A 19701-nucleotide genomic window follows, 5' to 3' on the forward strand; every position below is an offset into this window, starting at 1 on the left:
AAGGCCAGGGCAGCCTCAGAGACCAGGTCAGGGATACCGAACTGCGCTCTGCAGGGCGCCGCCCCGGACGGGGCCCCGCCCCTCACCTTGCCTTCGCCGCGCTCCGGCCGCGAAGGTGCGTGCGGCGCTCGGTGATTGGCGGCTGCCCGGCGGGGCCCGGCTGCCATTGGCTGCCTGGGCCTCTTTGTTCCCAGTCCCCGCCTCAGGCCGTCTGTAGCTGACTGGGCGGCGGAAGTTTGACGGCGCCGGGCGAGTGGCTGCGGCAGCGGCCCCGGAGACCCAGCAGCTCTCCCCTAGTACCTGCAGCGGTGCCGGAGCCCAGGCGAGCCTGGGTGTTAGATCCAGGACAGCAGGAGGAACCCCTCTGACACACAGATATGGACTTGGAGGCCAAAGTAAAGAAGGTAGGGCGGCGCGGGCAGCGGGACAGCGGGGCAGCGGCCGCTTCACCTGCGCGGGGCGCCGCCCTCTGGCTGCCAGCGGCGGGTGGGGCGCATGGGCCACTGGACGCGAGCCAGCTCTGGGTCTCCGGAACCCGGAGCCCAGGTACCCGACCCTCCCGGTAGAGGGGATCCCCGGCGGCCTCGCAAACTCCTGAAACCTGGGAGCGACGGAGAGTCGTGTGTGCGCGCGCGCGAGGGTGGCACGGGACATTTCTCCCCGTCTAACCACGTCCAATGGTTGGAAGTGATCGAAACTTTGCTTAAGATGTTTCAGCTGCGCCTGTGCCTCCCTAAAAGAAAAGGATTAGGTTAGGGCGCGTTAAGGCGAGGCTGTAACACTACTTCTTCCTGCCTCAGGAAGTTCAACTTTATTAAGCCTTTGTGGTTTGGGGTCACTGATGTGACTTTGACAGCTCAGACCTCCTCCCCTCCCAGCTAGGCTGTCCGAGGCTCTCTAGAGTGAGCGTTGATTGACTGCGCTTCCTTCGCACCCGCGGCTGCTGATAACATGAAAGGTGATGATGTTTTTTCTTTTTTCTTCTTTCTTTGGTCATTCATTACTTGACTTCCAAAGCACTGCCTCCCTCTTCCAAAGAAAATGTTCTCCCTGTTTGGCAGCTATCCCCAAAGGACGATTGTCACCAGTGGTTTAGCTCCAGGAGACGCTTCCTGCCTGGCTGCCCTCCGGGCGTCAGTACCCACGGCCCTACCTGAGCCGCTCCCTGATTTGGGGGGCCTTACGTTTCTTGGGAGAAAGGGGTGGGGACCACACTGTGACTCAAAAGGAATGCTGATGTCACATTCCAATGTAACGTTCTGTGTGAAAGGTCTCATTCCAGGGAATTGCTCGTATTTACTTTGCGGTAAATTTAAGCTAGCTGCTCCTTATCAAATAAGGAAGGAAGTTTTGCAGAGAGAAAAAGGGGAAAAAATAGAACCTAATTTTCTTCTCTTGCCCACTTTGGGTTGCCAACATTGCCATTATTTCATCTTCTAAAGACAAAGTTCCTGACCTGAGCATTAATTCTGTTTCGTGCCCAGAACTGGATTTTTGAAAATGTATGCAAGTGTAAAATAGTAGGTCAGGAGGCTGTTGAAAAATGAAAACCTGCGGTGGGAAAAAAAGTTTGCCCCTTATGGCTAGAACCGGCACTCAAAAGGGAATCCAAGGACTGGAAAACATAGTGTAAATTCTGAGAGTCCTGATTGCATTCTGTTCTCTTCCAGTTTGGTCTCTTATTTTCTTTGCTTTTAGATGACACTAAAATTTTTTGTTAATTTTGCTTGCTACTAGGAAAGCATTTTGTTTGCTGCTTAATTAGCCTTCTGTTGATGAACACTACTTATTTTGTTTTTCAAGTGGGAAAGAATGGGTAATTTAGTACTTGTCAAAAATTTGGGAGGTCTTGTCTATGCTTAAACATATATTGCTTCAAAAATTACTTTTTAAATGTCAACATCCTTTGGGAGGGGAGGAATGAATGTGTGAAGCACAGAGGATTTTTTTAGGGCAGTGAAACTATTCTGTATGCTACTATAATGGTGGTTACATGTCATTATATATTTGTCAAAACCCATAGAATGAACAACACCAAGAGTGGACCCTAAAATAAACTATGGACGTTGGGGGATGATGATGTGCCAGTGTAGGTTCATCATTTGTAACAAATGTACCGCTCGGATGTGGGATATTGACACTGGAGGAAGCTTCAAAAGGGAGTAGGGAGATACATGGGAATGCTGTCCCTTCTGCTAAATATTGCTGAGAACCTAAAACTGCTCTGAAAAATAACATCTACTTATAAGAAAAAAAAAAATCAACATACAAAAGTGATTTTGAAATTATTTGAGACAAAGAACAAGTAATTCTGAGGGAGAAAGTACAGAGTTAAGAATTACATGCGCTAGCAAGGGAAAATCCAGACATTATTTATAAACAATTTACTTAGTTTTAGAATGTGGATTATAATAATTAATGCTCTTGATATATGGTGTAATTTTTCTCCTCCATCTCCCCTTTACTTTAGAAGGTTATCTTTTCAACCAAGAATCTTATCCTTCTCTCTAATCTTCCTTCTCCCCTTCCCCCACCCTCAAGAAAAAGGATTCCATAAATTTAAAGCTTTTACAGACAATACCATGACTGTAAGAAATCCTTGTTTCACTACTTTGTCATCACTGGTAATTCTCAGGACAGAGTCCTCAACTAGTAAATTGGAAAGTACTAAAAGATCCCAAAGATGTCCAATTTGACTGCCAACCATACCCTCTGTGTCTGTGCAGGACCCTTGACAGACTTAATGTTCTGTGAATTCAACAAAATGTTTCCCAGCACAAAGAATTTAGAGGTCCCAGGAACACATTTCATAATCTCAAAAAGAAACTTGCATTCCCTTTAGAAATTGCTTTCTAAGACACCAGAAGAAGGAAACATTACAAGATCACCTCTGATCTATGATCAGAGCCTTCTTACCCTATTTTGGTACCTAGATAGTTTTCAGGTCTCCCTTCTTTTTGACTCGGGTATACAAGAAAACTAATAGTTTGAATGTACCTTTTAAAAAGCGTGGTTGGAAGTTGGAACAAAGACACAACCATTTAAGTAAAACTAAATTTGACTTCTGGTTTAAGATACATGGCATTTTTTCCTTCTAAAACCCTTGTACTGTTGTTTTCATAAGAAATTTTCTCCAGGCAGATGATAAATGTTACTTTCCTTTCCCATTAACATTTCGTGTAAAAAGAATTAAAAAGGGTTGTCTTTATTTCACAACCACCTAGGTGGATGATACTATTATAAGATTCTTTGTTTATAAAAAGAGAACTTGGGTGTCCATATCATTGGCATAAATTTGGATTCATTACCAGTTAAAACACACAATCACAAAGGCAAGGAATTTTTATAATTAGATTTTACTATATTTTGTTTTGTTTGAGGTAAGTGAGCTGTTGCTAGGATGTGAGAGCTAGTTTGGTTATACAGAGTTTTTGTTTCAATAATATTTTAGAGTAGAATTTGACTTTTATGTATTGGCCCTGTCTTCTGAGTTATTTGTCTAGATCTCTTCCTTATCTTATGTCTCTTCATTATAATTGATTTCGTGTAAGTAGAGCTTATGTCTTCTTGGAAAAAGCAATGGACTTTGAGAAGCAGAAAGAGAGTCTCATTTTGGTGGTGAATGGTAAATCATGGCCCACAGCCAGATGTTTTCTTCTTTCCTTTCTGTGTTACTCTTCCATGAGAATCACTTTTTTCCCCTTTAAAAACATACCAGAGGCTTCCCTGGTAGCGCAGTGGTTGAGAGTCCGCCTGCCGATGCAGGGGACACGGGTTCGTGCCCCGGTCCGGGAAGATATCACATGCTGCGGAGCGGCTAGGCCCGTGAGCCACGGCCACTGAGCCTGCGCGTCCAGGAGCCTGTGCTCCGCAACGGGAGAGGCCACAACAGTGAGAGGCCCGCATACCGCAAAAAAAAAAAAAGTACCAGAGAGAAAGAGAACTCTAGTAATTTCTCTTATGCTGCCTGGAATTGCTGCAGAGCTTTTAATTTTACACCTTATTCATTGTTTGCCTCCATTCTAACCTCCATCTTTTGATCCTTCCTGATGTCTTGCATATTTTTTTCTTAGGACTCTTTTCTTTGTTAATTTAATTTAATTTTAAAAAGATGAGATGTACTTTAGAGATTACAAGTCACTAAAAGCCCCCTTTTTCAGCATCCAAACATGTTTTGAAAGCTTCTGTCATTTGCCAAAAAAACAAAGTGAAACCAAGTAATTGCACTTGGAAAGAGTACTGAACCACAAAGATTGTTTCCATTAGAAATTAGAATGAGTCTTTTCTCTTAGGTGGCCCCTGATTGAATGGAAAAGGCAAGTAAATGGTAACCTGGAGGCACAAATCTACAGTTGAATTCTCTGCTTGAAGCCATTCTTTCTGCGAGAATCATTGGCAAGGCTTGGGGTAATGGGAGGACAGCGTACTTCCAGGGCTTTACCTTAGAGGCAGTTACTCTCTCAGAACAAGTATAGAATAAAGTGGTCCTCAGCGGGGCTTTTATCTCTTCCAACCCATAGTATCAGTCATTACAGTAATTGGATATGAAAAGTCACTTTCTCTAACTTGCTCTGAATATTGGTTTGAATAGAACTGTAGTAGGTTTTCTATTGATTTTGTTCCTTAATTTTATCCTATGAAGTAGAATTAGTGATTTTTGTCTCTGCTGGCTGTTAGCTGTGTACCATCACCTCTCTCCTTGACTTTGCTTGCTCACCTTCAATACTAAATACTACTCACCTTTCAAGACACACTCCTTACCCTACCCACACCACACATCACCCTCCAGGTGATCTTTCTTCTTGTTCCTATCTGGATGGAAAATCTCTTTCTTCTGTATTCCCAAAGTATGTTATCATAACTCTTAGGACATTCATCATTTTCTCCCTCTAGATTATAGTCTTCTTCTTACCTAGATTGCAAGCTTCTTGAGAGTGAAATTCATATCCTATTTATACTTGTATAGTTATTTTGTTTGCTGTTCAAAGCAATTTATGAAGTAGATCTTAGCCTCACTTTAAGGATAAAGAAACTAAGGCTTAGATACATTAATCTGAAACTGGCAGAACCTAACTATGATCTTGAACCATATATGGTCTTCAGAATCCATGCAACTCCCATCATGCCACCTAGCCTGAGTCCTCTGATATCCTTTGCCTTGATCACTACATGTATGTTGAATGAAGTACCCTAATATAAAAAGAGAAATAACCTGAGGTCTATTTCAACATTTATTGGTTTGTTTAAAGGAATTATATTGGAAGAAATGGTTTCTATTCCAATAAAATTACCACCCTACTGGTTTTCTACATTTTATTTATACTTTATCCATGGTTATATGTATGCCCTTTAGTGTAAGTTGCCTTTGACCTTTTTTGCACGGAAACAAAGTCTAAATAAGTAAAAATATCATGAAAAGGAACTTCTGCGAGACTTTTACAGTCAAAGAAATTCCATAAGCTCCAATAATATTCTGGGCCATATCTTCTGGATTCTTCCAACTTCCCAGCTTTTGTCGGGAGCAATGATAATGCTGCCTCCTAGCTGCTTAATATGGTTCTGAACAATAGTGACCCTGCTTTTGGCTCTCTGCTTTGGGATTTCAACCAGTGACATCTGGAATTGTATAGAGGCACTCATAGTTGGCCTGTAGAAGAATCTGTTCTACCTGCTGAAGCCCAGAGTTGATAGAAAGCCTTACACATAGCATCGTAGGCTAAACCTCTCTTTCTCCTAGCAGCAAAGTGCTCAAAGTGCCACTGGAATGGCAGACCAGGCAGCTTAGAATAGAGTAGTTAAAAACAAAAAAATAAGTTCAATGCTAGGAAGAGAACTGTTCATAAAAGAGCTACTGAGAAGCAGTAGGAAACACCAAAATGTTGAACTATTTTGTGAGGCTCTCACTGAGCTCTAGGATGATACCAGCATTGTGAGCACGAAATTAACATCATGGACCGTCAGGGTTACTCTGAGGGGCCTATTTAGTAGAAAGAGAATGATAAATTGGTAAAAGAGTACTACTTCCTATGTTCTTTTTCTGAGAACCAGAAGCAGTTTGCCCCATGCTAATTTGAATATGTTTTTTACAAACCAGATCACTACAATGTGTTCAGAAATTAGAAAAGGTCAGTAAGTGCCAGTATAGGTAAAGAGCTGTAGTATACAGAAAGATCTTCTGTACTATATCAGCTTTCTCACTCCTGTTTATCAGTATGATATCATTAAATTCACTCTGGGCTGAGAGTTAGTAGATCTGGGTCCACTCTAGTTTTTGTGATCTTGGCTACTTTGGATCTCAGTTTTCATATCTATAAAAATCAATAGGGGAGCCAAGTGATTTCTAAGATTTCTTAAAACGCTGTTACTCTTTTTTTTTTTTTTTTTTGCAGTACGCGGGCCTCTCACTGTTGTGGCCTCTCCCGTTGCGGAGCACAGGCTCTGGACGCGCAGGCTCAGTGGCCATGGCTCACGGGCCTAGCCGCTCCGCGGCATGTGGGATCTTCCCGGACTGGGGCACGAACCCGTGTCCCCTACATCGGCAGGCGGTCTCTCAACCACTGCGCCACCAGGGAAGCCCCTGTTACTCTTTTTGACTATGGAAAACATTATAGTTTACCAAGTATAATAGTGTTCCACAGTGCTTAAAAATCATACAAGCCAAGAATATATAAATATATGTTATTTTAATGAAATGGCATGTATATACTCCTGTGAAGTCCATGAGAAAAATGAAACAATTTTTTTTCATAGATCTTAGCTGTTTTTTCAACTTGTTTTTACTTAATTAGTTTGCCTTTTAAATATTTGTGGGGTATTTGAAGACATTAAGTTTAATTAATTTAAATCTGTAGTATAAAGCTTCAAAGACATATAAACTGCTCTTTTAGCATGAGTCAAATAAGCCTAGGCATGATGTATCACTTTCCTTGGTACTTAATTACAGGAAAATGAAAAATAACGGAGCTTTTATTGTCTTTAAAAGTTATCTCTCCCAAAATAAGATGAGTCATTTTAAAACTATGTGAGTAGTTTATGTGCAAAGCACTGTTCTAAACTCTGGAGGTATAGTGTGAACAAAAAGGCAAGGTACCTTGTATTATAGAACTTACACTGTTGAGAGGAATGATAGAGCAAAAAAAAGTAAATGAAAGTAAATGACAAAATAAATGACAGAAAGTAAGCGCAAGTGGGATTATACCCCTTAGTGAACTCTTTACAGGTCAGGAGTACACTAGATTTCCAACACAGAATGTCCTATTTTTTTTTAATAAATTTACTTTTTTATTTTTGGCTGTGTTGGGTCTTCGTTGCTGTGTGCGGGCTTTCTCTAGATGCAGAGAGCAGGGGCTACTCTTCATTGTGGTGTGTGGGCTTCTCATTGCGGTGGCTTCTCTTGTTGTGGAGCACAGGCTCTAGGTGTGCGGGCTTCAGTAGTTGTGGTGCGTGGGCTCTAGAGCACAGGCTCAGTAGTTGTGGTGCACAGGCTGTGGCATGTGGGATCTTCCTGGACCAGGGCTCGAACCCATGTCCCCTGCATTGGCAGGCAGATTCTTAACCACTGCGCCACCAGGGAAGTCCCAGAATATCCTAATTTAGTGGTGATTCTTGGTATTGGTTCCCGGTTTTGCAAACTTTGTAATTAGGGGTTATTATTTATCTTAAGTAATGGCAAATGAAAAAGAAATGAGAAGGCAGCTTTTATGTAATAGAATATGAAAAAGCTCATAATTAGATAAAGCTAAAATATTTACAATCTTACACCTATAAAATACACAAACTGTCTTTTGCCTGACTACAAATGCCCGACAAGAGTCATTCCTGTATTGCGTTTACTGGTTACAGTCATTACTAATTTTTGTTTGGTAACTACTGTCATGGTACCTGAAAGAATGACTTTTAAAAATCTGTTTATTAGATCATTAATATATAGTACATTTAGGAAATTATTTTGTTTTTCACAAAGTGGTGATGTTCAGGGAGCATTATATAAATTATGAATTATGAAATCAGCTTTTTCAAGGAGAGGAAAATAGAGAAAAGACTAACCAAATTCAAAATGGGTTTTAAAACCTCATAAGTTTTCAAGATTTTAAGGAAAAATAGTTTGATAATTGATAAATTCACCCCTAGTCTTTGAGTAAAATCCATGTATTAAAACTTGCCTTAAGCACTGCTATAAGAGGATTAAATTTAGAGGTTATGCTTTTCAGCTGTCTAGCTCCAATCTTTGATTCTCCTATAAAAGAGCTCAAGTCATATTTGGTTTCGCTTATTTTTCTAAGTACCTGATCTACCTTACTCCCTACGTGAATAATGGGAAATTAGATAATAATATGCGTGACCGTAATTTTCTAATGAAAGTTCATGCTGTGACCCTAAAATGACTTTTTAATTACTTTTCTTTCTTCTCAACCACTTTAATCACTGTTCATTGCCAGTGACAAGAACATTAAGAAAGAACAGAAGGTGATAGAGGAAAGAACGAAAAGAAACTAACTTGGTATATTTTGGGAACAGTGCTATGAAAGTGTCTCATGTTTCTATCACAATGAGTACTGGTTGATTCTAGGTATCATTACTTTTATTTCAGTCATATTCAACAAAGGAGAAGAGCATAGTTTAGGATTGCCAATTCCTCTTATCCTTGGCTAGTCTGCCAAGAAAGCAGGACTGCTTGGGTTTGAGCATGGCTTGAGGCGGGGAACTGTAGGAGAAGCCAGGCATTGAGCACTGCTGAGAGCTTATCTGCCAAATGACAGCCAGGCTCCCAGTATATAAATATAATTAATCTCTGAATGAGGCTGGATCATCCTCAAATCACAAATGATTCAGCCTGTGTTTATTACAGTGACATTCTGACCACCATGCAGATTTTAAAAAGGGGTTTCAGGGTGTCTGTTGGTTATAAAGGTTCTTATCTGAATAGTGAGCCTAGCAAAAAAGAGGCTGAAAGCCTAGCACCAATGCGTTGGTGCTGAGTCCATTAATAAGTCTGCCACCACCATGAACTTGCCTGTGCTTTGTTTGAAGATAAAGTGATATCATGTTTCATTGCAAAATGATTATGCAAATGTTAGGTGGATTTTTATTTCTATAAGTGTAACTTCATAGAAGTCTTGATAGAATGAGTCACAAAGTAAAGGTAAAGAATTAAAGAATATATTTCCTTCATGGGGTACTGGCCTACAATAAAAATAATCGGGGGTTAAACAAAACAAAGTCACCCTCTGTTTTTCATAGAGAATATTAAAAGGTTAGTTTAAATGTAAGACTACGAATCTCAACTCCTTTTCTATCAATATTACCTGTGGAGCTTGTATCCCCCCAAATACTGTGATGTCAGCTTTGGTGGATAAAAGAAGGAAGGTAGGCAAGCTAGCTAGTGGGCAACACATGTACGTTAACTACAGTGCTAGATAGAATGAAATAAGTGCTGTAATACAGTGTTGCTCAAAATATCTATGTTGAGGAACCATTTTTTCAAAACTCTGAATCTGTCATGGGCTGATACTTTTAAAACAAAAAAAAATGAATTACTAAAAGGAAAAAAAGACAAATACGAGGCCAATTTTAAAAAAAATAAGTATATCAGACATAAAACTACTGTCAAATTGCTTAACAATTCCTAGTTGCTTTCTCTCAGTTTCCTTCTATATCTGATCACAGACTGGTAACCAACAGTTTGCAGACTGCCACACTTTGTAGCAGTGCAATAATAGGAATACAGACAACTACAGTATCCCCCCCTTTATCTGCGGGGAATATGTTCCAAGACCCGCAGTGGATGCCTGAAACCCCAGATAGTACCAAACCCTATATATACTGTTTTTTCCTATACATACATACCTTTGATAAAGTTTAATTTATAAATTAGGTAACAGTAAGAGATGAACAACAATAACTAATAATAAAATAGAAAAATTATAACAATATGCTGTAGTAATAAAAGTTTTGTGGATGCGGTCTCTCTCCTTAATTAACTTCTTCAACTCTGCCAAAAATTCAGCAGTGGCTTCTTCATCGGCAGACGCAGCCTCTCCAGTAATTTTTATATTTTTCTGTCCAAACCTATTCCTGAATCTTTATAACCATCCCTTACTTGCAGTAAATGGTGTAACACATTTTATGGGATCCCTTGCTGAAGTCTTCGTGTGGGCTGTATGCTTTCTGGTGCCACATGTTACTACCAACTGGAACATGTTTTCTGTTCGTGTGTCCCACCCACAAATTCAATGTCTTTTCCATCTTAAATAAGCAATTAGCATGCACTGTGTGGCCATAACTTCTGCAGTTTGAGATGCGACAGCAACACTAACATGAATTTCTTTTTCCTTCTTCACAATTTCATGGATAGAAGATTCCTTCTTACCATAGATCTTAGCAGCATCAGCATACAATTTTTGTTTGTTTGTTTGTTAGGTGGAGAACTTTCACCTTTTCACCTAAAGGAAGCACTTTAAGGCTCCTGTTTGGCAGATCCGAATTGCTAGCATCGCTGCTTCTGCGCTTGGCCAGCGATTTTTATTTTGGCTGGCCAAAAATTAATTGTTATTTCAATAACACTTTGCAGGTTATTACAGTCTATAGTTACAAGTGACACACCTGTAAATTCTTCTAATTTTCGTGAAATGTTGTCTTCAGTCCACTCTTCTGTAGAAGCAAAGGAGCATTCTCTAGCACTGTGAGTTTCATTTTCACTTTCCGTATCAGAATCGATCACTAAGGTTTTTTTGTCTTTTTGTTGGTCTAATATTCACATCATCTGAATCAGAACTATATTCTGAAGAACTATCATTTTCTGAGACACTAGTATATATGTCGCTCAGACAGTCAGAGAAAGTATCTGCATAAAATTCACTGAAAAATTCTTCTTCACTCAACATTTCTCAATGCATCATTTTTGAAAGTTTTACGTTTATAATATACACAAGATTGGAACAAAAACCTAACGGAGCAAAATGTGAATGATAATGACAATCATAAGTTGTATAATGAACCTTTGAGCAATTTTAAGCTCTAACAACTTCTCACGTTATGTTAATTGTACCACTGTCTAAAAACGTATTGATACGTCTTCGGTCAATAACGTTCCCTTAACAAAAGACGAATTAATACGTCTCCAGTCACTAATGTGTTTAAGTAAAAATAAGGGTTACTTGAACACAAGCACTGCAATGTACTGCAACAGTCAGTCTGATAACCAAGTTGGCTACTAAGTGACTACCTAGCTGGATAAACTGGACAGAGGGATGATTCGTATCCAAGGCAGGACTGAGCAAAGGCTGGAGATTTCATCACGCTACTCAGAATGCAATTTAAAACTTAGGAATTGTTTATTTCTGAAATATTCCATTTAATAATTTTGTATCATGGTTGACCGTGTATAACTGAAACCATAGACAGCAAAAAATGTGGATAAGGGGTGGCTACTGTATTATGAAGTTTCAGAAGCAGAAGTAATTTAATTGGGAACAACATTATGGAGGAAACAACATTCAAACTAAATTCTGTAGGATAAATAAGGTTTCAGTAGGCAAATAAGGAATTCCAGGAAGAATAAATAAATGAACCAAAGAAACATGGCTGCAAAAAGTCTGTAAACCTTTGGTATTCACACCATAACATTTTCAGTGTTGACTCTTCTAAAACAAAGCCAAGGTACATGATCTGCAGTGATTTGTGACTTTCCTAGATTTCAGGTTTGAATTTAGGAAGTGTGCCACTGAGCTTGTACAAGAACCTAACCTACTGCTGAGGATCTATATCCTAATCTTGATTCTTATTTAATACACTTTGTCATCTCTTGAGGTAGAGGAGGAAATTTCACTGGAGTCTAGCTGATATAGTCTGGGCTTTGTTCCAAGCTGTGGGTTGGGACTACGTTGGCTCCCCGTATCTTTCATCTTCCTTAGATCATTGTATATCTTAAGCAAAAGTTTGGAGCAATAGCGGGCATGTCCAACTGCAGGAGCACATTTTAAGCCTCTGCTTGTGTCACAGCAGTCACATGTCCAAGTTCAAACTCAAGGGAAGGAAAAGTCCCGTTTAATGACTATGAGGCAAGGGTGTGGATGTTTAATAACTACCTGGGAATGAAGAATTGGGATCATTACTTCAGACTATCACATACTCTATAGCGGGATTTTTTTTTTTAATTTGGGGGTGTAAGTATACTTTTCTGAAGTTCTCTCATGTATCAGGAGTCCATTCTGAGAAAATATTCTGCACAGTTTCATAGACAGCTGGTATTTCAAAGCAGGGTAGTCTTTGACCCTTCTGAAAAACTATAAAGGAAAATTGACCTTGGGGTGTCCTTTACTTGATTTTTAGAGGGTTCTTTTTTTCATTTAGTCACTCTTCTGTTAGTTTTGAGACTAACAGACTTCTCCAAATTCATCCCAGCTAGGTCATATGATCTCCATGTGAAGAAATATAGAACTCATTTCTTTGGAAAATGTCAAGTTGCCAAAGGTTTTTAAGAGGAGTTAAATAATCTGACCTTTGAAATACTACAACAAATTGGAAATAGATTCTACAGATATTCAAATGATGCCATGTGTTAGACTCTGCAAGTGGTAGCAGAATAGAAAATTATCCCAAGAGAAATAGGCAGAAATTAATGGTAGAGGGAGGCAAGACAGATCTGAGTGGCTTAATATCCATATTTCTTTTAAGATGTCACAGGTAAAAACAATTGAGATGTTATTTGTTGGCACTTTTCTCATGGACCAGATGAAATCAAGCCAGAGGATGGAATCATCCAGTGGACCACTGTTGCCCACTCCTCTGGAACACAGGGAGTTTAGAGGGAGAAGAACAGAACTTTCATAGGTTTGAATCCCAGTTTGACACTCCCCTAGAAATTTGGACAAGTTTCTTAGCCTCCTTGGCTTTAGGGGACTTATCGGTAAAACATAGATAATACCTCCTTATTGGGTTATTGTGAGATTAAATAAAGTAGTGCTTGTAAACACTTAGAACAGTGCCTGACATATAGAGAGTACTTGATCAGTATTATTATTAATGTTCTCTGATCGGTTTTGTTTAGTTATCTAGACCTTAGTATCAATAAGCAAATGTTTGGAGAACCAGAATTGCAGGAAGGTTATCAGCTTTAGAATTCTGGGTTCAGTCTTAGCCTTGGCACTTACTGGCTATGTGAATTTGGCAAAGTTATTTAACCCTCTAATCCTCAGGATCTTTATCTGAAAATGTATTGCAACCATCTATCTCACAGGGGTATAAGAATAATTGACATGAACATTTTAAAGCACAAAGTATGGTGCCTGCACATACAATAAATAGATGTATCAAAATCATTATCAAGAAATCCAATTTAGAGGGAAGAAAATCCTGCATAGATCTTCAAACTATTTAACAGGCACCCGAACCTATCATCAAGAATTTTATGACAACACGCTTTCAGAAAATTATTGATACTTGATGCTTTGTTGGACACAAAGAAATATTTAAAATTCAATAACTGGAATTTATTAAATTATTGGATTTCATTTTTTCCTTTTTATAATTTGCAAATTATTTTGATTTTAAGTTTTTATGATAAAAATTAAAAATTTATAAGTGTTTCTAGTACTTGTTTGAGTACATGCCGTGTGCTAGTCATTATGGGAAAGATTTCAAAGCTATATTAATTAGGTTCCCTAGCAGGGGCACTTGATTTAACATTACCAGGTACTTTGGTCCAGTATAGGAAATAGGTATGTTTTCCTGAATAGAATCTTCCTCGGAGTTTTTGGGGTAAATTGCAAAAATGGCTACAATTCTTTGCAGCACCTCCCATTAAGAAATGGAGTCTATTTTCCTACCCTTTGAATCTGGGCTGCTGGTAGAACTGATGTTGTGTGTGCTGCAGGCTTGGCCCTCATGAGGGCTTGTTTGCTTCTAACTACTTTATTGGAACCCTGCTACTATCATGAGAACTAGCCTAGTCCAGCCCACTGGAGGATGAAAGATGACATAGAAAAGATGAAACATCTCAGCTGAGGTTCCCCTATATTAGCTGTCCCTAGCTCACCTGAAAGGTGACTACGGATGTAGTGAGCCCAGCTCAGACCAGAAGAACTATCCAGCTGAACCCAGCCCAAGGTGCTAAACTGCAGAAGCATGAGCAGAATATCATGACCGGAAACTACAGAATAAATGATTGTTATTTTAAGCCACGATGTTTAAGGGTGGTTTGTTAGGCAACAGATCATAACTTATACCCCCTCTATTGCTAGGATGTAAGTTTTCTCAGCCTCCCACAGTGAAAGCTATGGAAAAGGTCTTAGAGAAGGCTTTTCTCATTCTGAATTACCCTCACAGCCTTCTGTACATAAGAAAGAATAAAGAATCAGAACACTGTAGCTTCCCTGACATCATTGGTCACTTGAGAATGGGCCCCCTTTCTAACCTAGTCAAATCTAATTTTGATTTTGAAAGTTGTCTATTTCCCCTGAACCCTAGACAAATCTAAGATGATGTCTGTGTACCTTTTGTAGTGACAAAGTCCTTGGGCTATAGTTTAAATATAGAACAAAAAGCATGTGAATCCAAACCACTTCTCTAATAGATCAAAAATCAGAAGATGGATCAAAAATTAGTTAAGGCACTTATGTTTACACAACACATCATATAAACATAATTCATTTTTTCCAGAGTAAGGGATGGTGTGAAAAGGCTGAACAATAAGTAAATAAGCGTAAGGCATCTGGCAGTAGGGTTTCTGTTTCTCTCCCTTCCTTTCCCAGTTTCCAAGACCCCTATCTGTGCTATAAGACTTTGTTTTTGCTCTAAACACACCTGAATGCCAATCCTGGACAAAAGTGGAAAATGAGAAGATTGTCTTTTTGTGCCTTTTACCCCCAATTTTCTGTGAAAGCCTTCTCTCCGTTGGGCTTTTCTCTCCAGGTTCCTTTGGATGCTCATGACTCCCTGGGCATCCTTCTCTAACAGCTCTCTCAGCCAATGCCACAGGCCTTTCCCTTCATTCTGGCTCCGAAAACATGCCTGTACTGTCCTCTTTTCCTGTGTGTGCTCTGATTAGATAGGCAATTAGTGGCAATAATCACTTAATTGTATAGTTATCCTCACCCCACTCCTATAACAGGTTACTCCTAAAGAAATAATACTATAGCCCTTAGGACTGGTAAACAATGATGACAATATTCAAGTTTTGGGATATGCAGTCTTATTAAAGGCTTCTCAATACACAGCACTATCTGTGGAATCTACTCTCTAGAGCCAGCTGTGGAGGTAGTGACACAAGACCAAATTAGAACTGTTTGTCATGATCTAAATTCTTTTAAGAGACTCCTACAGATGACTTTTGGAATCGTTTTTTAAAATCCCTTTTATAGCTAATAATTGGGAGTCTCTGAGACCTGCGTATAAAAGCAAATGCATTACGGAGTCTTTCCACTGAGCCAGAGCTCAGCCTATCCTAATTAAGAAGCCATTTCATCAGCAATTGTAGCCTGTGACATTTTTATAGCCTGCGACATTTTTATAGCCTGCATTGTCTTTCTCAAAGTAACAGAGTTAGGAGGAGGCCCTTTTTGAGTAGAATTCGCAGAAGAGGTATTCTATTGGTGAACATCTCAAGTGACTGCCTTTACGTAAGAGTTTAAAAATAATTTGATAGTAGTCAGTTTGAAAAACGTTTATAAGGAGCCAGCATAAGTTGAACGGACACAATACATTTCTTTTTATAATTTGCTACCTAAAATAAGTGCAATCTCTTAAAAAAATCTAAATTATTTTGTCCCTAATAATACGGTGAGGATACATTAGGTTTCGAAAAAGTATACAGTACTGAGAAGTTAGTTATGAACTGGTGACTATAAATACTACCTAATTTGAACCAAGTAATTTACATTCTGATATCACAAAGAAGTGCTATATATTTTTTCCTTTACTTTCCATCACCAGAAGAGTTATGTAATAGAATAAGGTTTATATCAATCTTTTTCCAGTTTTATTCTCTATTCATTAAGGAGGGCTATGACATATAAAAATTGTGAAATTTTTCTCTTAAATATATTTCTAGAAATTTCTTGCTAGTCAAACCTGATATTTTGTATTCTGGTTTGGGGCTGTGTTCTAAAACACAAGTATGTGTGCACACAAGTGTGTATGTATATACATTGAGATGGTTAGAGAATAAGACTTAGAGACTAAAAATCATATTCTACCCTGTCTTCTGGAAGACTGTTCCCTGATCTTGACTGAGTGAACAGTTAAATTGAGGTGAATAAGAGCATTCATAAAGGAACGAGCAAAGTTTTGTTTTACTATGCCCGTTGGGGTGAAGACACATTTAAATATTTGAAATGGAAAAAAAATTAAGTCAGGGGTGGTAGATAAGCACACCCTATATCCTCTCCCTTTGTAAAGTCTGTCATCACAAATCGCTTAGTATTTAAAATCAAAACAGAATAGAGGCTGTGGTAGACAGTCTCTAAGGTGGCCCCCATTGATCCCCACCTCCTAGAATTCATACTCTTGTATATTCCCCTTCCCTTGAGTGTGGGCTGGACCTGGTCAATTGCTGCCAAGGAATATAACATGGCAGATGTGATGGTATATCCCTTTCAAGATTAAAGACTGCAGCTTCTGTCTTGGGTACTCTCACTCTCTGTGGGATCACTTGCTCCTGGGAAAACCAGCTGCCATGTCATAGGTGCCAATGTGAGAGAGCTTAAAAGAGGGTCTCCTTCCAGTCGAGCCTTGAGATGACTGCAGCCCTAGCTGACCCCTGATTGCAACCTTGCAAGAGGCCCTGAGCCCGCCCACCTAGGTAAGTCACTCCCACCTGCCTGACCCACAGAAAGCTATGAGATGAAAATATTTGTTATTTTCAGCCCCTAAGTTTTAGGGTAATTTGCAATTAATACAGAGGTTTTCCATTATAAATCTAGGAATTTAGTGATTTGAAAAAAAAATGAAAAGAATTATTGCAGTTTTTGCCTCATTATATAACCCGTGGACACTGCATAAATGTATGGATTCGTTTATATAATGTAGTAAGTAATTTTCAGTACTAGTGATGTCTCCATGTTTTGAATAAAGATCTTTCAACTCTGAGATTAAATTTGTTCATTTGTATTTCGTTGTTTCTTTTAAAACATTTTTTCTCTTGCTATAACATTGGAAGAGACCTATTTTGCATCAGGACCCTGGATATTTTCCTTGACTCCTGACCCATTCTTTTGAGGGCCCTCTTGTGTGCGTGATTAATCACCTCAGGGCATTCAGTGTTAGTGCAGCTGACACAGGTTTCTTATAATCAGTCTCAGGTTTGTCTAGGAAGGAGAGCTCCTGGCTGGTGACGAATAAGTAGTCTTTCAGATCAAAATCTATTGTTCTACAGAAGTTACAGATGAGGCATATTACTCATTTAAATCATTACTTATCTTCAAACTCTCATTTTGGAGAAAAAAAGTGGTGACCTTGTAGTCAAGAGCTCAGGATTTAGAGTTAGGAATGCCAAGATTCAAATCTCAGCTCTGTACTTGGCACATTGCCGACAAGATAGCTGGGCAATCTTAGACAAATTTCTTAATCTCTCCAAGTCTCAGTGTCTTTATTTGTGAAATAGGAGTGATAACAGTTTCCCACAGGTTGTCTTGAGAGTTACATAAGGTGATGTATGTATTGTGCCTGGTAGGTATTAACATCTTAACAAATGGTGGTTGAGGTATTTTTACTACCACTTCCACCTTTACAACTACCAGTGCTCATTAAGAAAAAGCATAATTAGAATAGCTTCCAGGTATCCTACCAAAACTAAAATTCATTATTGTTTCCTAGAAAAAAGCAGCAGGATCTACTTCTGATCATCGTCAAAAACGTTACCATATTTATTGAAGTTGTATGGATGTCTTAGGCAATCTGCTGCAATTTGATTACATCCCAGATCGAAGTAGACAGATTGCCTTGGTTACAGTCCTTGTATCATTTACCTAATACTGGTACTGACCTAAGAAATGTAGGGGAAGACTGGGTGGGAGTTATCTATTTAATCTGTTAAAGTTCCAGGAAGATTGACCCAGTACCACCAGAATAGAATTTATTATAAACTATTTAGACTGAAAGATCACTTGTTTCCTTTTCTTTCCTATCACAATGATTTGTTAGTGATGATTTACTACTATGTGTGAACAAAAAGGTGTCAGTCCATTTGTCTCACAGTGGATTTTATGATACAAATTCATCATGTAGGGCTCTGGCTTTGTACTTCATGTGCTGAAAAGCTGAAGGGATGTGGAAATGAATCCTAGAATCTGCTATGAAGTTTTATTCCCACTTACTTCTGAATAAGTGGTCTTAAAAACTAAAGACCCTTCATTGATTATTTTATTCTTGGCTATAATATTTTGATCTCAAGTTAAAATTATATTTCTTTCTATTTTAAAAAATTAATTACTAAATATTTATCTAACCCAGGGTCTTTCCATGTTCATGACCTATGTTTAGGCACTAGAGGTCAAGAACAGGCATTCTGCAGTGCAACTGACCTTGGGCCCATTAACAATTTTCTGCTTTAGTTTCTTCATCTGGATGAAAATGCAGATAATAATTCATAGTTTTCATAGAATTGTTATGAGTATAAAATGAGATGATCCATGTAAAAATCTTATAACCATGCCTGACAATATAATTGCTCAATACTTGCCATTGCTCTTATTATCACCATCACCCCTGCCAGAGCCCTTTTTAAAAAATTTTTTTATTTTTCTTGTTTAAAGCAATGGGAATTCCTTGGGGTAAATGTACTATGTCATAGATCATTTGATAATTAAGACAAGTATTAAATAAATAGATAACACTTTTTGGCATTTCTACAAATCTCAGGCTGTGTAGCAGGCGTCAGGAATTCAAATATGAACAAGAAACTCACAGTCTAGTGGGGTAAATGGATGTCACAGTATAGAAAAAAGGGACTAAATAATAGAATTTGAACCAAGACCAATAGGAATTCAGAAGAACTTTTCTGAGGATAGTTCAAGGAAGGTATCACCGAGTAACTGCTGTTTGAACTGGGTGTATAGAGAGTAGCATTTTACCAGATGGAGAAGAGGAATGAGATCCAGGCAAGGAAAAAGCTCATCTAGAAGCGGAGCACGGCTGGAGGGGAGGGGTGTAAGGAAGGGAGCTGTAGGAGCGAGGGTGGTGCCAGGTTGAAAAGGCTTTTTTTTCTCTGCCAGGCTAAGACATTGTGAAATTCACTGCACTCATTAAAAATATCTAACAAGGGGAATGTTATGATCATCTTTGGGTTTTATTAAAATAATTTTGGGAGCAGCACTATGACATTATATGAAAGGAGTGATTAGTTTGGAGAGTATGTTTCCTGGTTGATGTGATAGAAGTTTGAACACGAACTGTGGAGTGGAGACGAAGGAGGAAACTATAGGTTTTAGAGAAGAGACCCGAAAAGACGGACCTAAAAAGCATGGCTTAGACGAGGATAAAGAAGGCCTCCCGGCCCGAGTTCGGGTGACTAGGTAACGACTTTTTCTTCATTCTTGTTCTCATGTATTTCAGACTTGAGTAAGTGAGAGAGGGCAAGTTTTCGTTCTTATGAGCAAAGGAAAAGATAACAGCAATTTTAGTAGGAATGATTAATTGTGGCTCTTAATCACAATAAATTATTCTCACCTATAAAGTGTTCTCACCTAAAACACTTGGCAAACTATA

The 19701-nt window shown here is 38.9% G+C and overlaps 1 protein-coding gene across 2 annotated transcripts in view; it reads left to right on the plus strand.

The window, feature by feature from the left end:
* Positions 1 to 218: 218 nt before the first annotated feature.
* The window catches only part of TES (testin LIM domain protein), a 43567-nt gene continuing 24084 nt past the window's right edge, over positions 219 to 19701 (plus strand). The window contains exon 1 of one of the 2 annotated variants that reach the window (XM_060107680.1): positions 219 to 404. In XM_060107680.1, coding sequence (XP_059963663.1) covers positions 378 to 404 — 27 coding nt within the window. In that variant the 5' untranslated portion in view covers positions 219 to 377. Of the gene's footprint in view, positions 405 to 888; positions 959 to 19701 lie in introns of those variants that run through there. The other variant, XM_060107681.1, reaches the window with a different exon arrangement.

Source organism: Mesoplodon densirostris, chromosome 9 (genome assembly GCF_025265405.1).
Source record: "Mesoplodon densirostris isolate mMesDen1 chromosome 9, mMesDen1 primary haplotype, whole genome shotgun sequence".
NCBI lineage: Eukaryota > Metazoa > Chordata > Mammalia > Artiodactyla > Ziphiidae > Mesoplodon > Mesoplodon densirostris.